At 35.2% G+C, this 26,164-nt stretch overlaps 1 protein-coding gene across 3 annotated transcripts in view; it reads right to left on the bottom strand.

Moving 5' to 3' along the window:
- Positions 1 to 26,164, bottom strand: part of CSMD3 (CUB and Sushi multiple domains 3) — a 684,352-nt gene that overhangs the window by 558,782 nt on the left and 99,406 nt on the right. For all 3 annotated transcript variants that reach the window (XM_074577705.1, XM_074577704.1, XM_074577703.1), the window contains exon 3: positions 10,333 to 10,445. In XM_074577705.1, coding sequence (XP_074433806.1) covers positions 10,333 to 10,445 — 113 coding nt within the window. The remainder of the gene's footprint in view (positions 1 to 10,332; positions 10,446 to 26,164) is intronic.

Here is a 26,164-nt window from a genome sequence, read left to right on the forward strand (position 1 = left end):
AATTTTACAGCATTTGAGTAACCATCTACTTCATAGTATTATTATCCACCCATTCTCAAAGCTGTCTAAATTTACACCGAGGTTTGCCTGAATGACCTCATTGGCTAATGAGCAATTGTCTGCTAAGAGTTGATCAAAAACGCAAATATCTTCCAAAATAAGCTTCTAAGAAATTTTATTTGATTTTAAAAGGCGGAAAATTCCATTGCTGAGTAAGCAATTACTCCTCTCTTCCTGTTAAAATAAAATTGTCATTATAATCACAGCTAAATTGTTATAATGGTATTGTTCTGGATAATGTCAGTGACTGAAATAATGGAATGCACAATTCACAAACCTAAAAAAAAGGTAACCTATTCCCAAACATTTTAAGTGTCACATAGTTAGTATTGAGCTTAGTGGGAGATACTGAATGCTCAACAGTATGAATATTTTATTATGGAACTAAGTGTCCAAACACAAACTATAAATTTAACTCACATGTGAAAAACTAGCCGACTTTGAAAGTCTGGTAAGATGACAAAATAAGCCTGTTCTAAGGTTACAGTTCTCTATCATTGAGATGCATGTTCTCATCATGTTTAAACGCCTTCACCTGTAGTTTCCTATTGACTTTTGAAGTGGTTTTAAGATTGCATGCTGAGCATACTTAACCTGTTCTTGCATATCGGTGTACTTTGGTATTATTGATACAGAAGTTCTATCAAAGCTAATCAAAGCCAAAAATTTATCAAATACCAAAGGCAGGTTGAAAGATTCAGCCATATAGAGGTGTAATTGTTGCCTATCAGTGCTCCATTTTTATGACCTTTATGGATATTTCAAAGTCTGCTATTGTGTAAGAACATGCTTATAAACATGGAGCTGCATTTAATTTGATACTTTAATGAGCAGTGTGTTAGTTCCTACAGAATACTCTTTCAGCTATATTGGATTAGAGTTATCACTACTTGTCTAGACAGGGATCAAAATGTGAATCTTAAATTAGATTGCCTTATGATTTGCTTTTGTCAGTGTATTGTACTTATCTTAATAATATGACTGTCCAGTAGCTGAAGAATGTAAGTTCACAAAGAAAACCTTAGAAACTCTGGGGAAATTTCTTTCAAGACTTGCACTGTATATTAATTTTTTTTTCACGAAAAATGACATTGAAAATATCAGAAAAAAACTAAACTAAGGCTGACATATAATTAAGATCTCAAATTAATCACTGTCTTAGTTAAACTTCAATATGAGGCATGTATCAAAATGATAAATTACAGTACCATAGGTTGACAAATATGGCTTATTTAACAACGTTATTCCTAAAGAAATAAATTAAACAGAACATTGAAATAGTAAGTGGATTTTTTCCAGACTAAGGGAGGGACATTTTTTCTTCCAATAATTAAATATTTCTTAAGGCAGATGAAATGATGTGTTACTCATTGGTTTTTTAACTTTCAAATAATTACTTTTTTGCAGATGTTAAAACAAATGAATGTATTTCCATTTATTTTGCCTGGAACAAAATTATGCATGGTTCTGTGGCTCTCTAATCAATCAACTTAATTATTTATTTATTAAGATTTATCAAAGAAAATTTAGCATCCAACAGACAACAACTAAATTCCAACTCGTAGTTGTGGTAGAATAAAACACTAGGTCTATAATCAAGCACATGTGCATGAGCTTTATTCCTACAAATGATATGTCATTTTGCAAACGAAAGAACAAAGAAGAGAAGTCTATATTGATGAATTTATCACACATATTCTCTTTAAAATAGGATGGCAAATTCTTGCCAGCAGGAACAATGTTTAACTGTACTTTTGCATTCTGTCAATAAAGTGACACTGCCATCCGTACTGAGCCTTTGAGAGGTACTAGTGATTAGACACTCTGTCTTGCATGGCACCGTCCCCTGCCTGCAAGCTAGACCCATAGTCTTGGACAGTGTACTTCTTGCCAGGAGCCCAGACCCATAATTTCACAGAGCAATTGCTGTGTGTTCAGCTTCACAACTGCTACTTCATGCAATTCACCCACGTGAGTGGTAATAACATGGCCAAGGGAAACATTAAGCAGATCAAAGGTTGGTATGGGATTCTGAGGGGAAGAGTGATGGGGATATGATCCAAGATGGTGTTGGCATCCCTCTCGATCCTTCTGGTTAAGAGAAAAGCTCTGGCTATGAGCAAGTACATCCAGCAGACCAATGCCTAGCTGCACAGTTGTCTTCAAGGGTTTGAACTCCTAATCATGGTACTTCATCTGAAGATGAAGTAGGACTGCTGGAAACAAACAAAACCACCTGATCAAGGTAAAGAAAAACCTAATTGGAAGTGAACTTGCTTACCTCAAAAGGAGGGCCTTTAAAAATACTCTTGTCAGGGGACAGGGACCTAACTACATAGTAGAAGAGAAGAAAATTGAGACCAGGATTAAAAGGAAGCCTGGGAAGTAAGTAGTAAAATTGGGACGGTAGACTGTAAGACATCACATTTGGATTAATTCAGGGAATTTTTAGGCAGAATCTCCTGGGAAGCAATTATGAGGAGGATGGGCAGCCAGAGAGATGGATGATTTTTTTAAAAGACAATCAATTGTTTTAAGGGGAAGTGAACTTTGGTAAATGACTCCTGAAGCTAACAAGGGAACTTCTTAATGAACTAAAATGCAAACAAGTACAGACCAAAAAAAAAAAATGGAAAAAAGGACAGACAACAAGAAAAGAGCATAAAAGTGTTGCTTCAGTACTTAGCAACAAAATAGAGGCATTAACACTAGTGAGGGGTGTAATGGTTTATAAAAAGGGATTCTACAAGTATGTTAGTAGCAAAAAGAAGGACGGGGGAAAGGCAGATACACTAGTGAGTTGAGAAGACAGCAATGGATAATATGGAAAAGGTCAAAGAACTTGATGTTTTCTGTGCATCATTCTTCACAAGAAGAAACCTCTTCATGCATCGGTACAGTTGAGAAGGAGAGAGGTAGTCAGTTCTGGGTGTGCAGTAAGAAAGGAATAAGTTGAATATAGTCACATTCATAGATTCACCCAAGGGTACTGAAAGAGCTGTCCTGACTGAAAAAGCTGCTGTCTGTAATCCATGAAAAATTATGGCAATAAGCAGTAGTCCCTCATGACTAGACAGACCAGTGATACACCTGTCTAATGAAAACAAAAGGGACCACCACAGGCATTATAAACTACAAACCTTTCCTTCAGTGCCTGGAAGTAGCCTGAAGAGCACACTTTTGGAATCCATTTTCCAGCTTCTGAAGGATGCATGTAATTAGGAATAGTCAGCACAGACTTACTAAGGGCACATTACGCTTGATGAACCCAAAAGACATTTAAGGATGTGAAGGGATAAGGGGCCACTGCCTCCAGCAGTTCTGGAGCCTGGAAGTTTCTCTTGCCCAGCCATAGGAGCCCAGTCCGGGGCACCTTGGACCTGGGGATGTCTGACTCTGGCCAATGGACCTCCTTAAAGCTTTCCCATTTGCAGTTTTAACCAGCTGCACAGCTGAGCGTGTATCCCAGAGAAACACACAGACACACACAAGACACTGATGTGACTGGCTACAGACTGCCACAGAGAAGGTGCTGCCTTCTACTACAGGACTCATAAAACACAAGCACTAGCAGCCATATCTCCTCTTTGGCTGGCAGACACAGGAGGTCACTAGTGCAGGCACGCACATGAGACTATCTGGGTTCACAAGCACACATACGTTTGTGGATCCCCCAAGTACCAGCATGACCCCCCTGTCTGCCCAGCACCCCTGCCCAGCACACCTAGATCCCAGGCCTTCTAACCTGCCCCGTGGGCCCCCTACTTGCTGGCTTGTCCAGGTTGATGCTCACTAGCAAACCCACAGCCCTCACACATTTGTCCAGCATGGGCTCTCCACACACCTCATATCTCATCCCAGACCAGGACCTCCTACCCGCTAACAAGTCCAGTTAGAAGTATGCTAGTGAATGATACATTCACACCCGGTTTGAAGAAGAAACGGGAAAGTTGCCCACCACATGTCCTCAGCACTAGGCACATGACCTGCTTCATATGCCTGCTCTGAACCCCTCATTGCTTCACTCAGGCCAGTTCCTCCCAGCAGCTGTTTTTTGGGACAGACACCATTCCCACCCCAGTGAATAGCAGCCAAGATGACCACCCACTCTAGTAGCAGGCACTGAGGCCCCACCCATCCTGTAGCTGATACCACAGACCAGGGCCGCCCACACTCCCAGCCTGACTCCAGTAGCTGGCACTCAGCCTTTGAAGCCCTCTCACACACACACACAGAGACAAAGGATAGAGAGTGAGGTTGCACCAAAAGTTAAAAAAGTATTTAATGAGAAGATAGGACACGTTGTGGTGATCAGGTGCAGGGCTCAGCCAGACGAGCGTACTAAGCACGTCTGTTTTTCACACAGATACCACAACACTCTAAAAATGATGAAAATGCAGAAGACTATCACAAAATAATTCGTGATTCAGAACAAAATACTTTATGTTGAGACTTTAAAAGCCCATATTAAAGGGAAAGAATACTCTGAAGTGTGTGATTTTATTGCAATACTTAAGAACCCAGCATAACAACTAACAGATGCTAATACTAAGGGCTCTGTAAATTAGCAGATAAAAGCAGAACAAGAGCCATTGACTGGAAGTTTAAAAATCTGAGTTAAAAAGTCTGACTTCTGAGTGAGGCGGACTGATCAGTGGAATCAAAGAAAGTGATAGTTTTCTTAATTCTCAATGTCTTCGAGAGCTGAATTTGTTTCCAGAAATTTACTCTCTGTGGATTCCTATACAGGAATAGTGGGAACAATACAACATATAGGTAACATATTTGAAATTAATAAGCACCAAGGCAATCTGGTATTGATTTCATAAAGAGTGATTCCCATCTATACTACTGCATTACAAGTACTTCTGGCATTAGGATTAGCATGGTAGTCCTGAGGCAATGATGTACTGTGACACACAGGCTACACTGGATCAACTGTAAAAAAAAAGTATTGTCCCAGCCAATACTTATTTTATTTAGTGACAATGTTAAGTATTAACTGACAGAGTGAATTTTGGAAATGTAACATGATTTTAAAAAACATTGGCTTGGAAAATGCCATGTGGCTATACATCTCTGTATAGTACATGGGAAAGAATGAACAGGCATTGTTGGGATGTTTTCCATCCACAATTACTATTCCAAGACCAGAAGGATATGCTAGATAACTTGATGTGACTTCTTAGACAGTGTGACAGATACGCCTACATTCAGCAAAAAGAAACTCCAGCATGTTTTTCTTTTCTTGTTATCCAACAGGTTGAATGGAAGTAAAAAGTTAGAATTTAGATTGCCTTCTTATGTTTAGTATGTTCCCTTGTTAGATGTTTCACCTTCAAAACAGGAGTTTCCATGATGAGTATATCTGTTTAGGTAATTTAAGCATTCTCTATTTTGATTATTATTTTCTTTTCTTTGTGGACTTTTCTTTCAAAAACACTAGGCAAACTCAATTTAATTCCATTTTTATTAAGAGCTTACTGAAGCAATCTTATAATGGAGAGCAGCCATACCCAAAATAGCTATGACAAAATCTGAATAACAAAAACAAGCCTGTAGTATTTGTCAGGTAGCAGGCCTGGTGACAGCTTTACAGCTGTCTGTAGCTTTTACAACTCCAACCTGGCAAACACTTTTTGGGTGGACCTTTTATAGAGACCGCTCCAACGCTAATCAGCAATTCATTAGTACTCCTTTAAATTTTTGTATGAAATCAGTAGTGATATTATTAGCTTAGTACTTCATGAACCTTACCTAAATCCAAGATTTAGATTATCTGTAGCCATATTTCTGAATTCTAATAGGCAGCAAAGCTAAAAACAGATTATCCTATTTGTTCACATTCTCTAGCTCTATACCAACTGCCAAAATTATTTTTAGCATCCGCATCCTGGCACATCTAAGTCCTACTAGTATTTCTGATCTACATGCTTCAATAATCCTGTACATCAGCTACCAATTTTTCTTAATATTGCTGAAAGAAATGCATGATAGGTCCCTAGAAGTCACTAGATGGAAATCCTATTTCGTTAATAAACACCATCTGCTCCCTTCTTTCCTGCCCCCCCCCATTATCCAGAAAGATGAGATCAGTCTTGAAATTTCGAACATTGCTCTCAAACCCATCTCAAAAGCATTTCAGCAGAATGCTGAATTCCTATAGCACCACTCCAGTACAAACATGAAGGCTATTTCATTATTTATACAGTGTCTATAATTCAGTTTTATAATTCAGCTTTAAAAAGATATGTAGCAGTACAAAACAGATAAAATTATATTTCATAACACTATTATAAGTAATTGTGATTCATCTCCAAGACATTGAGTTTTCCCTGTAAGAATATTCTATATATTAAGTTCTTTTTTTCTTCCCCATGATCAAGAGGTTAGCACAAAAATGTCTATCCTATTTGCCTTGGATAAAGATTGCCATAAATTCTAGCAGTAAATTTGTTAATGAAGTCAATGATTTTAACAATGCCAGCTACCTGTTTAATAGTTGTAAAATAACCAAGTAAGAGCAAAAGGAAGCACTGTTCAAAGCAGGACTAGTTTCACTGAAGCCCCTTGCTGTATGGGCCAAGCTGCTCTGTTGCTTTCTTTCTGAGCAGCTGTATTTCCCCTCCCGTGCCCTCAGTGAATAAAGCTGCTTATGTATCTCAGGACAACAGGAAATGGAAAAGTGTGTTAAATTCTTCTATTCGGAAACCAAAATAATTTTATCAGAAATAAAATTAAAAGGACACAGCTACACTGTGACTTGGCCTAAATGATCAAATAAAGGATAGTTATAGCATTTCTCCTCTGTACATTAATACCTATACATTTTACACAGACCCTGAAAGCTACTAAAAAAAAGAAAATGATGCCAGAAATCTCTCCAGAAAAAAACAGACACGGAATCAGCAGACATAACTCCTCCATTTCTCACTCCAGCCAGCAAAGCTGTGTCGCTGGACAGTGATGAAATGATAAATTGCTGCTGGTAATTACTGTAGCTCAAGTTTTTTTCTTAAAATCCTTCTTTAATTTTCAACACATCTCACCATTTTCTGTTGTCACTGTAAGGGAAGTCTTTTTCTTTGGAGTAATCTGTTTCGGTTTTCTCTCATGAAATCCTTTTTCTGCAGGGGTATTGTGCTATATAGAGAGGTGTATTTCTCAGATGTGTTCTCTCCCAAATAATAGAAAATTTGAACATAAAGACATAAGTGTGCAATGGTACTAAAGCTAACCAAAATATGCCAGTTGACATACAGGAATAAAGAAGATGAGAAGGTGAGAAAGAAGGAGAGAAGCATGGAGGGACAGAGGATACAGACTGAGGCTTATGATATTGATGGTGGGAGGCCAGAGTTGGTATTTCTGTCATCTATTGTACGCTAAGTTTGACTGGCTGCAGTCGCAGGGGCTTACCTATGATGGCTCAGCATAGTGGTTCTATCGATGATATAATTTTATATCTTTTCATACACACTTGTATTCTCAGGAGACCGGAAAATTAATTTGTTCCTCTATGTTATGATCAAGAAAGTCCACAGCAGCTTCATATTTCTTACAGATTCTGTCAGGTACTCTGGTCTTTCTTGTCAACTTTCAGCTCAACTGCAAATACGTCAAGGAGGATGGGAGGTCAGAGAAAGAGATGTTGGTGGGCCGTGTTTATTTATAGGGGTTTTTTTTGTTGTTGTTGTTTAGGTTTGGTTTTTTTAAAGATAGTGAACAGTAATGCATCCCATATAACCATCTGTCTATGTCTTCTATTTCCAAACATTTCGAAGAAAAGTATTTTAAATGATCACTGATTATGAAAGGTATGTTCCTTCTTTTTCAAATCACACCTGGATCTAATCCCTTCAGATATATGTCTCTACTGCTCATCCTGCCTCTCATGTTATCTCTGTCTATCATTCTGCTTTATTGCAATGACAGGTTGCTAATCATGTCTGTCTTAGGTTTCAAATTACAAATCCATAATGAAGCACTTAAGTATGTGGTCTGATATTTAGGGGTACTAAGTATGCAGATGTTTCATCAGGAAGCTAAAAAGGAGTTACTGGGCAATCAAAATTTTTGAAAATTGGTTACTAGGTAGAACCAGACCTGAAAATGTTGATTGCAGGTTAATACACATTCACAAAGAGTACAAGAACAGAAATGGAGATTGCCCTGATGTGATTATCATTTAAATACATCTATTCTCTCATGTCAAGGAATGATGCACGAAATGAATGTAATGTAATGAGTTTTCATTTCTTTGCTATCTGGTTATAAAGAGAAGTAGCTTCAGAGGAAGTCAGAAAAACAGGAACTGAAAGAAAAATTCTCTCACTGAATGAAGCTGCCTTGATGCAGCTCTTAAAAAAGTAGATCTGGCTGTGTGAAGGGAGATTCCACTGAACTAAAACTCTGGGGTATAGCCTAACTTCTTTTGATATTCCTGATTTCACAAAATAAAGCTTCAGATTCAGAAAAAACATGAGTATCAAATTCAAGGTAACAAGTTTATAGTTTACGTTTTGTTCTAAAATGCTGATTTCTGTTGTTGAAGGTAAATTTTCCCCACATCTGTTAGTGATCTAAATCTTAATTTAAATCTAAAGCTTGAGTTCTATTAATCAGCATGTTATTTTAGGCTAGAAGGGAACTATGTGAGGAACCCATCCTATGTGCAAACTGAACTCTGTTGGTGATCTTCCATTTTAGGTTTAATCATTCTCTATCATAATTGAAATGCATAGTATACTATCTGTTAACATTAGTATTGCAAAACCTTTTATCAAAAAATAGTGAATTTGAATTTCCCAATTTATGGCACCATATTAATGATAAAAAATGCTACATATTTTCCTAACATGCATGTTAGAAATCCATAGGAACCGCATAGTACATTTCTATAAAACATTTTTGTAATAACACTGCTGCTGAAAACAGTTGCTGAACACTTGAAAAATTAACAGATTACAGAGCAGTTATAATCTAGCCAAAAACAATTGCTACACATAGCTTGAATTAACAGACTACAAAGTAGCTATAGTGCATCCACATAGCTGGAATTTCTGTTTTGTAAATTACCTCTTGCTCATGTGCAAGCCAGAAAAAAAACAGTGTGTACTCGCCTCATTTATTTCCTATTTGGTACTCGAGGTACCAAAAAGGTCTGAAAATTCTTTTACATTTTTCATTTCATGTCTTGACATAAGTACATAGAGAAGGGAATTTCTGTATGAAGGAGCATTCTAATGCATCATACCTGAAGGTAAACAATGTCAATGGCTGAAGACTTCTTACTACAGCATGATTCTGGGCTGTATTTCTATGGCAGCCCTTCATTGCATTACCAGGTTTAGGATATTGTCCTGGCAATCAAAGTGTTACTCAGCTAGTTGCTTTCTCAGAGACTAGTTTCTGTTGCAGATGGGACTGAGCAGGGTAAGACAATGGCCTCAGAGCTTCTCCAGGCAGTTTATTCTAGCTCCTGGCTTGCTGACAGAAACACTTAATGGAAGCAGAAAGATCAAGTGTCTTTAAATCAATTTTAAAAAAAAAAAAAGGAAAGGAAAAGAAAAGGGGAAAGGAAACTGTATTCTATGAACACATATTAGAATTGATAGTCCCACTAAGTGCCAAGGAATTAATTCAAATAATGGATGGATGTTATATTCCAACTCTTCAAACATGACTAAAGTGAGCTTTGTCATAAACAAGATACTTCCTGGAACATACATACAACAGTGAACTTCTGGACTTCAGGTATACTTATGCCAGCTCATTTACTTCAGTGGCTGTGTGAAAACTGTAGACAATTGTGAAAACTGCAATAGGGAAGCAGCTTTATGTCAGTTCAGAGAACTGAGTCAGCTTTTCTTCTGTGCAAAACTGTGAGAATAAATCTGTCCATAAAACCCGCAGATATAAATTCAACTATCTAGTAAATTCAAGAGTAACTAGTAACGGCAGGAATTTGAATAAGCATACCTTAGAAGGACGAGAAAGATTATGATTATGTTTTTCAGAATTTAAAGAACTTGGCATTATTAAAGTAAAGGTCATAAAATATTTGTGTCTGGTTTGGACTATAGACTGTAGAGTTTTAAATGTTTTGGTTTCAGATGTGTGTCTATGCATCAGAATCACTGCATGAAAAGCAAATGTAGTTAGATAAGGTTATAAGCATGTATTTGTATACATTTTTGTGGTACATTTAATTTTATTATGTATAAAGATCAGAGGAAAAAAATCCAGAATCTTTTGTTAAGAATGTCTTACCTTCATAGTAAACTTTAAACCCATGAGCACTAACTGCAAAGTCACTTGTCAAGCGCAGTGAAAATACAGATTTTGTACTTGTCACAGGTGGAGGAAGATGAAATCCTGTTAACCTAAGAAACAAAAAAGCACAACGTATGGTTAGTTGGCTGAAAATGAAAACTGTGTGTGACAGGTTGCTGTTCCAAAGAGTATTTCATCATGGAAAAAACAACTGACTTAAAAGTACATAGTTTATATTACTTGAGAATATATTACTTTATATTATGTACCAATGAAAATTATTTTTATACAATAGTTTAAGGAATCAATATAAAATTTTACTGGCTTTCATGGACACTCAACCAGATAATGTACATCGGTTTGAGAAAACTGTACTTAGTAGAGATGATAGTAAGATATAGAAACTGGACTTTAAAAATGGTCCAGAATGTCAGTAGATTAAAAAAAACCAAACCACTAAACACCAGCCAATTTACACTATTTAGGGTTAAGTTCAAACATCTATTGCATTATGTATTTTACACAGACTTCTGTTAAAATTTTTAGTGGATGAATTTTCTTCAGCAATATGATGATACAAAGGGGACCATGATTCACTTTAATGAGGGAATTTAAGATTATTTAAGATATGTAGTTTATCCTCAGAGAAGATATTTCTGCTTTCAACTCAAACAGGAAATCCAAAGAGTGCTGTTGTGAAATAATACATCCATAAAGAAAGCTCTCTTGCAAGGAATTGCAGGGTTTCTGGGGCTTTTCTTTGTTTGTTTGTTTGGTTTTATTAAAACCAATATGTTTGAGACACAGATGAAAGAACAATTTTTGTGTGCTCATAGCACTGCTGAAATGCTCTACTGATACTCAGCTCTACACATTCTTTCCATTTGATATACATATGGTAACACTTTCTCTATTCTAGGAGAATAACCCCGTCAGGGTTCATACCAGACCAACAAAACCCATAGTATTTACCTGTCAAAAATATGTAAAGAACAAGTTGAATAATTTAGCTGTCTATACCCACCAGTGAAATCTAGACATACATTTGGAGCCCTGCTAGCCATGTGTGGAAAATTGTGTGGCAGATTAGCAAGATTTATTTTATTAATGATTAACAATAAATTTTTTCCATGTGTTTGTAGTTGAGCCCTGTTTTTACTTATTACTTTCAATTTAGAATTATAGAAAAATTTAGGTCAGGATCTGTGGAGGTCAGATAGTCCAAACTCCTGCTCAAAGTAGGCTTAACATGAGATTTAGTCCAGATTGCTCAAGATTTACCTTTTCTCTTTCTGTTCTTAGAATAAATTTGCCCTTTCCTTTTTTTTTATACATACATTCATGATCATGTTTTGATTTTCTCCTATATGTGTGAAATATGAAATTTAGTGTACACGTGCACAATCAACATCCAAAGCTCTTCACTACTTTGTTAGAAATCCACTGTAAAGCAGCTATGTATTAAATAGGATTTACAAGAGATGTTAGATTTTGCAATATATCTCTATAGGATTCCAGAACACCCAATTCTAAGGTTGGTCTTGTGAACTCTTAAAAAAAAAAATGTAAACTCTGATGTTTTTTACCGATGAAAAGATATATATTTTTAATTTTGCTTGATAGAAGTACTGCAAGAACCAATGGTGTTTAATGTTGCTTTAATACATTTTCTGCTGCTTGTACTGAAATTCAGTCTGAGTCTTGTTCTGATATGAACTCATAAATTATGTCCTGCCATTATCAGTAATTCTAGTCTCATCAGAAGGAAGAACAGAGTCATGAGAAGCCCAGAATTTGAAATGATTTCCTGAAAAATTATTGTAATTTCAATATTAGCATTTATTTTAATGTTTTATTCATTTTTAATATTAAGATAACTTTAGATGAGTTGTATATAGTATACTAGCAATTTAGCATGAGACTTATTTGCTGTGGAGATCATAAAATGTTGTGTATTGTTCTCTGTTGACTATCTACTTGGTGTTCTTCATGGATACTCTAAATTAATGGGTGTTATATTGTTTTCTCTTAAGCAATCTTTGGCAAAAAAAAACCCCAACACAATAGCCTATCTTTTTTTTTTCAGGGGAAAAAAGAGAAGAAGACATTGAAATAGCCACTGTATGCTATTGTTTACAATCATGACAGGTATGAAAGCCAAATGATAAGATAATATTACTCACAACATAATGACCAGAAAATTGAAAAACATGAACAGAAGTAGCAATGACACTTAAAGAGGTGCCTATACAGATATCTGTATATATGCAGCAAGTCATCAGTGTGTGTATCCAGAACCCTATCCTTTTTGTCATTGGCCTCTTCATGAATAACATAATTAAAACAAGACTAGATTAAAGAATTTAAATTAATATGCAAAGATGGAGAATTATTGACAGAATATTTAGGAATTAGGAAATGCATTTTTTATTTGATTATGAGAATATATTTTTGTTCTAACAATAAAACAAATCAATAAAATGCTTATGGGCATATGCATAATTCTTTGACAAGTCAATATCAATGCAATTTTCCCATTAGCTTATTCATAAACCAATACATACGTCAATTCATCGGTAAATTTCACCACTTGAAAATAAGCTGACCTAACGTAAAAGCTAGCCAATAATTTGAATAAAACTTTAATTTGCAGCACACAGAAGGTTTAGCTGGTAATTATGTAGCTACTCAATGATTTGCGGGAATTATGGGTATAAACACAAATCCAGCAGAAAAGAAATACACATTTATCCCAAATTATTTAATTTTATGAATGGTACATATGCGCAATTTAGATGGGTAGGGGATTTTTAAAATGAACACATGTTACAACATGGCAAGTATTACAGCTCCTCATGCAAAAGAAATCATTATTAGAGCCATTTGATACCACTTAGCTTTCAAGGGTGTGCCTTTTGGCACCATCATTGTGCTGCATTTACTAAGAAAGTTTCAACTTGTTTCTTTAGTTTTGTTGCTACACTTAAATTTATATGAAAAAAATGTGAAGGTTTTATTTGTGGTTTAGTGGATGGAAAATTAATTAAAAATTTTAAGAAGTAAAAATACAACAACATGTGAAGGTTACTTGGTTAAATACTACAAATTTTCAAAAGGGAATGTAATGTTATTTGCTCAGAGAACTGAAGTAACCCAATACTTGAGTATTATTCATTGGGTCCTACAGTACCTTGACCTCAGAGCTTAAGTCTCATTTGTATGTAAAACTCTACAAAAAGTCAAAACTGTTAGCTAGAATAGTTTTCTTTGCCATTTAAAATGAAACATAGCAAGTACATAACTGCAGGAGAGAGATGTCAGGTAAGTAGCAAAATGTCTGTGAGATAAAGTATGTGCACGGGGCTTACTGTCTCTTGTTCAGACCAGTTGCAACTAAATGGCTAACTTAAAAAAAGCACCCTGGTAAAAACAAAACTTTAGGTGGGGCACTTATGCAAAACAAGCAGTCATCTCCTTAAGCTTATATCATCTGCATATTAAACACATTTAAAATTCAAATCTCCCGTAGTAGCTTTTTTTAATCTACAGCAATTTTCTCTCTTACATTCCATTTGCATATTTCATTCCATTTACATCAATTTTTTTCAAATTTAAAATACCTAATGGAGTGACTCAGGTGTCTCTATTTTAGACATCATAAGGTATTTGAGACATCAGCACAGAGCTGGTAGATATGACATTGGACCAACATGAGATCCATGCTCTCCTGGAGAGCTGGAGACCAGGCAGGATCTCTTAGGGGTTCTAGATGTGCCTATGTATTATTTTAGGCACTTCCATCACCCCTTTATAGTCTACCACTTTGGCAGAAGAAATTTATACTAGGACAGGTGGGTGCTTTTTTTTTTTTTTCCTTGTTGGTGGGATTTTCATTCACTCAGTCCTTCTCCTCTTTCCCTCTTTTTGTTTTTGGTTTTGGAATTGGCTCATTTAGTGTTGCTTGAAATACATGAAGAGATCCCATAAGCAACTGATACTCAGTCCTATGGCGAGAGACCATGGGAACTAAAAGACAATGTCTACAGAAGTTAGAGACCAAAATACACTTTTTCTGTCTCAACTCCTAAAAAATGAAATTTTGAATTTTAATGTTCTACTGGAATGTTTGATCAAGACGCTGCAGTTCAGCTACAGAGTGCTATCCAGCATACAACAGTGATACAAATTTGCAAATTAATACACTGCGTATTAATACATAAGTTTGCTTTGTTCTTGCTGGTGATTTAACAAGATTGCCAGGTACCTTTACACCCACAGGAAATGGACACATTATGTGTCCATCTAGTAGACCTTGAAGTTGTGAATGTGAAGTATGAAATTAGCTGGGTGGATACTCAAAGACTACAGATAATTCTGGGAATGCAGGAAAAAATTGTCAGATATTTTTATTCATTCATCTCTTCTACAATAGAAAGAGCAAATATTCTTAATGAAAAACTTCTTGTCGATAGATATTCTGAAACTCCTGTAGTAAATATGGTGAAATTAAGAATGATATATCATGTGGAGACATCATATGTATTTAGGTATTATTTGCATGCAAAGTTATGATGCTTTGTAAAGTAGTTTCAGTAACATGAATCTGGCAATGTTTTTGTAATCACCTCACTGTATAAGAATGAAAGGAGAACAGAAACACTTGGTAACTAGGAGCCAGAGAAAACAGCATATGAGATACGATTAGAGATATGTGTATAAACAGCCCCAAGTAGACCCAGACTGGGGAGAAGAAAATCTCCATCATCACCATCATACTCTTTGGCAAAGAATTCACCCTGCTGGTTGTTTACCATAACTACCCCCTTGTGCCATCCTCATCCTCCTGAGGAAACAAAAGCTGTTGAGGATCCAGAGGGACGTCAGAAGGATGAGACCACCACCAGAGAAAAGAGGCAGAGTCTAGGAAGTTTCTGTACAACTGTAACTGTATTATCAATAAGATTTTTCTTTAATAATTAGTTATTTGGACTATGAGTTTTAGTAATATTGTAAGTGAATTACTGATAACAACTGTTAAATTCACTGTTTCGGTTTTTTTATTTGTTAAGACTTCTTCGCAAAATAAGACAGATTTTTAGTCCTTTGATGTCCCTAAATACTCAGGATGCAAGTGCAGAAAATTTTCTGATGTACAAATGAATTGACTAAAAGGTGTCTGTTTCCAGCTGAAAGACCAGTTTTGAAGGAATCTGTGTCATATATGGGGAATTTCTCCAACTCCATCCTTATACGTTTTTTCAGTAATGGAAAGGGTCAAATGGAGTCTGCAACAAAACATTGTCTTATGTCTGCAGGAATTTATAAATATTCTGTCACCATTCATTAAAATATACTTAATAAACTCTAATAAATGTATATGAAAAGTTGTATAAATAAAATATTTTTTTGTTTTATAAATGACTTAAAATTACATAATTATTTTCTTTCAAACAACTTTTACAGTGTGTGTCACTGTGTCTTTTCTTCAATGAGTTACTATATTTTGGCACATCCTGTAGATTGACAAAGGAAATGTGCATACAACAGTAAAAAGTTGAATCTCTATGTTTTCCTTTTTTTTAAGTGGATTTTAAGAGGCTGTTATTCCAAGAGTAATTATAATCTCTCTCACTGTCTTTTCTTAATCATCTATATCATTCAAAAATGACAAATCATCTTAGATTTAAGGTTTCCAAAATTTTCAGGGTTCTGTCTGGGAATTTCTGAAGTGTTATCTGTCATTTGTTTCCTGCTTTTACTGTTTATCCTTAGGATAAACCTTTAATCATACATCAAGTGAACTTTTAGCTGCATACTGGACTTTGAACTCATAAGCCCTTAAGGAAAGACAAGCTCCCAACTGCAGGATCAAATTAGAGCAATCTTTTCATAATTGCAAAGTTAAAATGATGGAAAGCAGTCTTGATTAGTCATACAAAAGTGCTCCTAGATAAATTGTTTACTGGAGATTTTAGCATGATGAATAAGATGACAGCATTTCCTCATTGCCTCTATATCTTAAATAATTGCTGTTTGACAAAGCATTGATTACCTTTTTAAATATGTATTTTTAAAAAAAAATTATTTTAAAGGCTTTTTTTTTCCAGGTTCACAAAATTCTATCTTTTCTACAGTCTGTTACTTATTTCTAAAGAAAATACAGTTAATCTGGAATATTTCAGTTTGGGTTGGATAGCATACAAGGAGATTCACCAAAAGAACTTTTACTGAATAGTAATGTTTCACTTGATCTCACTAAAGCTTTGATTAGCTCATAGGAATTTTACAACAGGAAGAGTTCTAGGCTCATCTGAAAGGTGTGAGAAATGTTTGTCCCTAATTTTTATAAAATAATGCAGAAATGTAAAACATGTATATTTGTCAATTTTTTATAACTTTCCAAATTTGAGTGTCCATCCATTCTCACTTTTAGTTTGATCTCCAAAGAAACGTATATTCTTAATGTCAAATGGACAAGATGGATCCTGAAAAACAGTAAGCATAATAAGCAAAATGCCCAGTAAAAAGGTAGGTAAAATGAACTTTTTTTATGCCTTCGCTGAGAATCTTCCACACAAATAAAGCCAAAATTTCTGAAGACAGTAGAAATGTTATTCCATATTTAGCTGTTTTCAGGAAATTGAAATATCTGATGTATTCAAAGCACAGATAAAATATTTCTAATTATAACTTTTGCTTCTATAATATTAATGTAAATTTTATTTTTCTTCCACTATGAAATTTTGGTCTCAGTGATACATATGCAATTTGATAATCTTCAGAGAATATTATTCTTAAAATCCATAGTATATAGACAAATTAAGCTGCATAACCCATTAAACTGATTTCTCCCATTAAACGAAATACAATCCTCCTACCAATTCTGTTAGTTGTTGCTATGTCCAGTAACTTATTATAGATTATTTATGCAGACACTACCATTTAGTACTTACCAAATAAATATAACTTAAAACTTAGTAAGATACTGCTGGGGCTTGACCTTGTTGGACTACATGCTGCTGAATTCATTATTGGCTGATGGACTCCTGTCTGTGTTTGTGTATTCGTATACACTTCTATTAATTTTCTAAGTAGCAGATGATTAGATTCAACATCTGACTAGCCTGATGTTACACCAATTCAATTTCAAATTTTGTGAAATCAGGTCCTTTGCCTGCCAAATTCTTGTTTAACATTTTCCCACTAGCTCTGAGTATTAAAAATAAAAAATAATAATAAAAAAGTCATAGATGCCCTCAGAAGAAGAGATTGCTTATTTGCATTTTCTAAGATAAAAGTATGCTCTTCTAACCCAAACTGCTACTGCACTTGCTGTGATCAGCAACTGGTTGACTGAAATAAAAGGTTTCTTCAGTATTTTTTCCAGGCACAGTTTTATTTTTGTCTTCTAATACTCATCAAATATTTGTTTCTGAGGATCCTATCCCCTTACTTGTATGTGCCATGGTATTTTCTTATTTTGTGTACTGAGATATTGAAGAGAATATATGATTACTTAATAAAGTATGAATTTTAAATGTTCAGTGTATTCAATTTGGCATCCCAGATTCTGGCTGCCGTATTAAAATTATGTATTCCCCTCTTGGCATCTTTCTGGTTGCTGTCTTTCATGACAATGCAAAATCTAGCATCTGTTTCCCTTTCAGTCTGTTTGTTTTGTGGTCTTTTTTTCTTGTGTCTCTTCCATAATAATTCACTAGACATGTAAGCATCTCTGATCTCTGCACAGCAAACTAAGAATCTGCCGGTAGAAAGTTCCAAAAGCACTGAAAACTAGTTAAGTAGCAATAGCAGTCAGTTATAAAAGGTAGTCAAGAGAGAAGCTAGAAAGGCAAGGTAATATGCCTTAAAAAATTAAACTATGCATTTCACTACCAAGATCTTTGATAACACCTATGACATTAAATACATTATTTAAACATCAGTGGTGCTTTTATGTTTATGAAGGAGTTAAAAAAATTAAATTAATTTAAAAAATAAAGTTACCTACAACTGTTGTCTACGTATATTTTTGCTTTTGAATAAGACCCCGCACCTTTAAAGTCACCCAGAACATATTAACCCTATGCTTCTACTTGTCCCCTGAAATTGAATAGTCCCTATTCCACACACAAAGTCATTCAGGTCATTCAGTCTGAAGTATATCTCATGCTTTCGATTTCTATATCAAATTCCACAGCCTAATGCTTGAGATTCAGCTCTAATTGTTTTAACATCTTTTACTCTCTCAGTGTCCACTATAAACTAGGATGAATGCCACAAGCGAAAGAAGATATTTTTTCACTCTTGTTTTGACTTTCCCATGCCATTTACCAAAATTACATCAATCTTCCCAAATAAATAAATAGAAAACTTGTCCTATTGAAAATATGAAAAAGGCACAGGAAACTTACTGTAAAAAGATTGCCTGGATATCTCAAAATATTCATTTCACAACAAAAGATAACAGGATAAATCAGGTTGTAAAGAACCTCAGGAGGTGCCTATTCCAGCCTCTTGCTCAAAGCAGGGTCAGGTCTGAGGTCAGAACAGGTTGCTCCAGGCTTTATACAGTTAAGTCTTGAATATCTACAAGGATGGAGACAGCCCAGCCTCTCTGGGCAGTCAGATCCCATCCTTAATTGTCCATGAGACATACTATGTGAGATTCAAATCATTCTATGTGATAATAGCCTCTTTCACCTGATTGAGTTAACATACCTAAGTGATCATAAACACCACAGGAGAGAGGACCTTGCAATTCCAAGATACTTATTCTCACAACACACACCAAAGTCAGAAAGTGCTCTTTTCCGGTTAAAGGAACAGGTCCAAAGAACAAGAGAGCAGGATTCAGACTTGTTTTAAAAGCCCTAATCTCTGTAGACAGATATTTCTTTCTCACAGTCCTTAAGTTAAATAAAACCGTAAAAGCATGGAACGGGTTGGAGGGACCTTTCAAGGTCATCTAGTCCAACCCCCCTGCAATAAGCAGGGACATCTTCAACTACATCAGGTTGCTCACAGCCCTGTCCAGCCTGACCTTGAATGTTTCCAGGGATGGGCCATCTACCACTTCTCTGGGCAACCTGTTCCAGTGTTTTCACCACCCTCATTGTAAAAAATGTACTCCTTATATCTAGTCTGAATCTATCCTCATTTAGTTTAAAACCATTATCCCTTGTCCTGTCACAACAGGTCCTGATAAAAAGTCTGTCCCCATCTTTCCTGTAGGCCCCCTTTAAGTATTGAAAGGCTGCAATAAGGTCTCCCCAGAGCCTCTAGTTAAGGCTTGGGGGGGAACAAAACAAAGCTCAAAGGACAATACTGAGTAGATGTAGAGGTTGCCAGGGTTGAGAAACACAATGTCTAACATGTCAACCTACAAAACTGATGGTGAAAGATAAATTTTGCTGTAGAACTCCTAGAACAAATGAATGAATTGTATACTTTACCATCACTTCAGTAAAATGAACTGATTCCCACATAAAACAGCTATAAGCTTTTGTTAGTACATATTGCCATTTATTTCTCGTACAGATCTTATAAGAGTACTTCTACATTCACACAAAGATGCCCTACTTTCCTTAGTTTCCAATATATCTGTAGGGTGGGTTTTCTGAGTTATTTTTATTTCTTGTTTAGATAGGAGAATGATAAAAATGAAGTTTTACACTAAAAAAAGAGATAATATTTTAAAATGAGAACACTAACATTTCTGAGAGTAAAAGAACTACAATTTACCTTGTACATACGAATTTAAATTTCTGAAGATTTCTGAGTCCCATATCTAATCTGGTGGATCATATCAACAATATTTCCATGATTATATATTTCTGACTGCTCTTTTAACTGTCAGTGCAAAACTAGTTTCTCTTTAACTCTTCAATGCCATGACCTTTTCTTGAATCCAAATTCTATGCACCCACTTATGCATCCAGGCCTTTCTGACCTTTCAGCAGAACAGACCATGTCCAAAGAGCAAGTTCCAAAAATGCCAAAGGCTAAAACATCAAGGAACAATAGAAGTTAATCCAAGAGAGGATCAAATATGCTCCAAAAGAATTCTGATGAAATGGATTACACAATCACTTGTGATGTCAATCAAGTCACTACTCACACTTATTAATGAATTTTGGAGCGAGAAATAACAACTTACACTTTGCATTTCTGTCTTTTTGCAGACATGTTCTATTTTTCCAGCATTATATTAGAAAGTAAAATAGTCCAGAATAATTAAAATTGTAATAGGCTCCTTTTTAATCCTTCCTACTTCAAAAATTTTTACATTGACCTAGTATTTATTTTCCTATAATACTCAAATAATCAATCATCATGCTCTTTTTGCTAGTGTTCTGATATATTTTATTAGAAAAATAACTACTTTAATTTAAAGAAAGGCTATTAATTCTTTCACAATAACAGAAAGAATTCTATGAAATTTAAAAATGGCAAATTAAAACTGATAAGTTGAAGTTCAATTACCTTGTTGTACTAGTTCTTTTATTAACCCAAGAATTTGCAAGGATTCAGAAAGGGATTGGACATGTAACTAATGAGTAAATTTGGAGTTTAGCAGTATCTCACTGAAAGTATTCCTATAGTTTTAGGAGGGATATCAAAATCTCACGATTCAAGAACTCAGTCAATGTCTTGACAGTGAATTAAACTGAGGCTCTGTAACATGCGTGTTTCATGTGTGCATTAGATGCAGGTGTCAAGCTTTTGGTAGTGGAGGAGGCTCTGTGAGGAGGAGCTGCCCCATGCTGGACACAGCTGGTTCCAGCGAGCTCGACAACAGACCCACTGCAGGACACAGCTGAGCCCAAACAGAGTTGGTGTCACCTCTGTAAAAATGTATTTAAGAACAGGCAAAATGTTGCACAAGCAGTGAGGAAAAAAAGCATGTTTGATCTTCCAATGTTCCTTTCAAGGAAGCAGTGACTTATCCATTGAACTAAGAAGAAAATAAGGAATGTAAAGGCTTCTTTAAAAGAATTCCAATTCAAATATGAATAGGAGTAACTCCTACTCTTTTTATATGTCTATTCAATCAGTTTAAAATAAGTAAGTAGAATTTGTCTTAATAGCCTATAAAACAAAGCAAACAAGATTGAGCAGATGTGGCTGACTGGGTTGAAGTTTTACTCTCACTGAAAATGTTAATAAAAATACCTTATACTTTATTCAACAATTCATTAACAAATCGACATATGATTTATGAACTAATTTATTTTTGTCAAATGACAATTTTTCCCTGTCAAAATGCAAAACTGCTCATGCGATCTATTATTTTAAAATAACGATCATAGGTCAAGGCTGAACATTTTTAATTGAACAGCTGCTTTGAACTAAACAATAAATTACTCATCAGGTCCTGGCATGATCATTATATTCTTTACAAAGCATGTTTCTAAAAACTGCCACCATCCATTATCAGTGTGAAACTTCTATTATACAACTCTCCACTTTCTTTTAGCATCAGAAATTAAACAGACTTTATAAATAATTATCTTTTCTAGACCAGTCAATTTATTTTAATACATAAAAAAAAAGTAAGAAGAACCAGATATCTCACCACCATACAAATAGTCTTTAAAAAACTCTGGTGTGAGGATTTGCCTGCTTCTTGGATAGAAAAACTGAAGAACAAAACATATCAAAAACAATTACTTTTAGAGCACTCAAAAACATTCTAGGTTCTTAAAGTAACTAGAATTAAAAAATGATGAAGCAAGCAGTACATATTTTTAGCCTCTAGCAGCTAGAACATTAGGACAACAAATTTATTCTCCTCATCTTCTTAAAGCTAGGTAGAGATGTACGGTACATTTTAGTGGATCTTGGGTCTTTCTAACTGCCAAAGGAGGAGAGTCTGCTCCTTCAAATTTTCCCACAGTTCTGACACTGACTTCACACTGCTTGCAGTGATTTGCACACTCCTCTGTGAACCAGCTCATTTAACCACCGTGATGAAGAACTAATCCATTAAAAATAAACCCAGTTAGCAAAGGGAAGCATATCCACAAAGGGATATGCCTGATGAGTGCCAGAGCCGATGAAAGTGAAGGATCACACAGCCAAAGTCAGAGGAATATGGGAGCCAGATTTGCTTCTATAAGCGACAACAAGCTTTTAGATGAGCTCAACTATCTTTTGTAACTTTGTCTTAATGTGTGAAAATAGCACAATATGGAAAGGAGAGATGCCATATTTTGCTTATCACCATTGTAGGTGCCAGGAACTTCCAGAACAGCTTCAACTTATACTAAATATTCTGTGGAGTTTTGGAATTCGTCCATGAGCAAAAAGCTTGTGATATTATCACCACACATGTTATTTCTGTTCTGGTACAGTGATAAAGTTGTAGTAGCAGGGCATGTGAAGGAGGAAAAGCTATCTGCATATATTTCAGAATCTATGCTTTTAATACGAAAAACTCACTGTCTTAGAATATAAAGTCATCACTGAGTAAGAGCAACAAATAGAACAAATCCTATCAGTTCATCAGCTAAATTAGCTGTAAGAGAGACTGCAATAGCTCAAAAAAAATTAAATTCCATGGAGTTTATTTCATTGCTATTCTTCCAGAAAACTTGCACTCTGAGTGAAAAGCAACCTACTTTTCTCACAGGCCCCTGTTCACTTTGAAAGAGAAAATATAGGCAAAATGCGCAGCAGAGAGCAACACAGGGAGGTCCAGAGGATGCTAGAGGAAGGTGTCCCTCCTCCAACATCAAGTATTGCTATCTTTCTACAGAATGGTCTACAGCATGTGGTGCTTCAAGGCAGAGCCTGAATCTACTGCAGTGGAGAACAAAGTATGTAAAAAGATTTTATTTTTGACCACTGTAGTGAGAAACTAAGCTTTCAGTTCCCCATATCGATTCTGAAATGCCCTTGGGAAGTGGATAGAAAAGCAGCAAACCTTTACAGTTGCATAGGAGGGGAAGGGATTCAGAACACAAGAACAAAATGGAAACACATAGGGCAACAGACACAACCAAATAAAACAAAAGTGGAGGAGAAGGAAGTCAGGATATAACAGAAAAGATTTTTCATTTACAGATCTAAAATTCTGAGATAGACAGATCTGGGAAAAAAGTCGTGACACTCTAGACACTATTTATTCCATCATGTCATAAATGAGACACTATAATGATCTTTACAAAACCAGAAAAGCAAAGGGTTGTAAATTAATGTATCTATTATATAAATCCAATGTATACATTACATAAGCATGACATATATAAACATGTCATTTTCCCTCTCATAGCAGGTAAGTATTTAATTCCATATTGAACATTATATCTAAAATGACATGGCAAATTTTGCACATTTGTGCTTGACAGAAATTTCTAGCAGGAAAGTGGAAATCAAATTTAAGAAAATTATATTTGAGTTTAAAAAATCGAAAATAAGGTCCCTCTTCCAAGGGAGAAAAATCTAAGTTAAAAATTTGAACTTAGAAAATGTAGATTTTCCTTTATAATTTTTCTCCTTCCCCCATAGATAATCCATGCATGTGGAGTTTTTTTTTCCCTTTTCATCCCCGCAAAACAAAAAAGAGATTTCTTGTGCAGTGGGTTTAATACAAAACCCATTGTAACCAATCAGCATCTTCCCACAAATTTCCATCAGCTTTGAGTCATACCTTTAGTTCCTCTCAGTCTAGCTCTCAACATTCCTATTAAAGTAAACATGATTTACATCTGTTCAGTAATTTAAAAGCAAGCATTTCCTTGGTTTTCAGACAATGACCTGAAAATGCTGAAAAACAGCACCTATCTGAAGCAGACTAGTTAGAATGTAAAAGTATAGAGCTCTTCAATTTTAGATTTTGGGGTGTTTTTTTCCATATTCATAGAAATATAGAATCATAGAATGGCTTGGGTTGGAAGGAACCTTAAAGATCATCTAGTTACAACCCCCCTGCTATGGGCAGGGACACCTCCCACTAGACCAGGTTCCTCAAAGCCCCATCCAGCCTGACCTTGAACACCTCCAGGGATGGGGCATCCACAACTTCCCTACATAGATAAGCATTCCAAAAGTCATCAATGTAAGGACAAAATGCAGCTTACCAATGACAACAATAAATGCACAACTAGAATATTCTTCTCTTTTTTCTATATGCCTTGACAATGTAGTTTACTGCATGTCAGTCTGCTGTGCATGAAAGTATAAAATGCACTAGTGTTAAAAAAAAAAAGAGATAATGTTTTTGTAATATTTTTAAATACTAAGGAATAACTAGAACCATTATTGCAGCCTGGAGCAAATAATTACATTTAAGAACACACTACTGTGTGAGTGTCTGTACTGTTCCACTGATTTCAAAGTATAGTGTTGCTTTTCCTTAAAAAGTAACACTTTTTACTAAACATTACTAAGAAAAGTCCAATATCACAAGGTCTTTTTGATTATGTGCTGAGAACCCACTATTTTATCAAACAGATATATTTATTTTCATGCTTGGAATACCACAATCATTTCAGGAAAGAAATTTCCAAAGGTTCTATTACTTTTGCTGAAAACAGGTAAGAAAATGCAGCCACTGTTTGTCTTTGTATTTAGGATTGGGTAATAGCTATGCATGTATAAAACACATCTGTAAATATTTACAGGTCTGCCAGGTCTGCATCTAGCTTGTATCTTTTAATAAATGGGGGTAGGTTTAAATAAAAATAAATGTGTAGTACAAATATGAGTCTACTTAGCTAATCTATTTTGCAATCATCAAATAATAGGTTTGGTTGTGTTATCTTGTTTCCATATATGAGTAATTTTAACTGACATTAAAAAAACAATTCTTCATAAATAAAATCAGATAGTGGTGTAACCAAGACTTTTAAGGGAAAAAATCATTACTGCAAATAGGATATCTCACAAAAAAGAGGATAAGTGAGCTACCCACATTTCATACCAACGTAAGCAGTTACAGTTGTTACTTTTTATTACTCTAACTGATAAAGACAGTTAGAGTAAAACCAAAAAAACCTGTGCAGGAACTTTCAAACATTTTCATTACCCCTGCATTATTTGGATATATGTTTTATAAAAATGCTAAATATAACTTTTTCAAACCATGAGCCACATAATGAAAACTGTGAAATCAACACAAAATTATTCTCAGGACACAATCCATTTAATAGGGTACACAGGGAATACATTTTTTTAGAATGTTGAAGGTTGGTCCTGCTCTGTGTCTTTCTTGAAATTTTACCTTTGAATTCAATAGTAGCAATAACTCACCACTTCTCTAAATACTAATCTGAAAAAAGCACCTTGTTTAAGCAAACATATTTTTCATTAAAACAAAACAAAATCACAATGCATAAAAAGCATAACAATAAATAATTTTTTGTGTTGAGGTTTATAATTATTTTGAAAGACCAGCAAGTTCTCTGTTTTTGAAATGGCTTCTTCATGGCTTAATATCACTTGAAAAAATTCTTACAGCTGCACCACATGAATCACTGTTAAGAACCACTGCCATATAAATCTGGATCACATTAGCATAATAACAGAACCTGGCGTTACAGCATATTGATCCATAACTAATGTGGTTCTAAACAACAAAAAAACAATGTCCAATAATACTCTGAGAAAAAAAACAGATTTAATTTCCCTAGACAACAATTGAGAAAACCTTAGTCACAGAAAGATTAAACATACTTCACCCAAAGCACAGGGACAGAGAAGAAGTTTTTCAATCCTCCACATAAAACTGAACAATCATGTCAAACGTAACTCCAAGGTTCAACATACCCAAAGCTGAAATCCTATCAGGATCTTGCGTATTACAGGTGCAAACACAATGATACAA

Source organism: Larus michahellis, chromosome 2, assembly GCF_964199755.1.
Source record: "Larus michahellis chromosome 2, bLarMic1.1, whole genome shotgun sequence".
NCBI lineage: Eukaryota > Metazoa > Chordata > Aves > Charadriiformes > Laridae > Larus > Larus michahellis.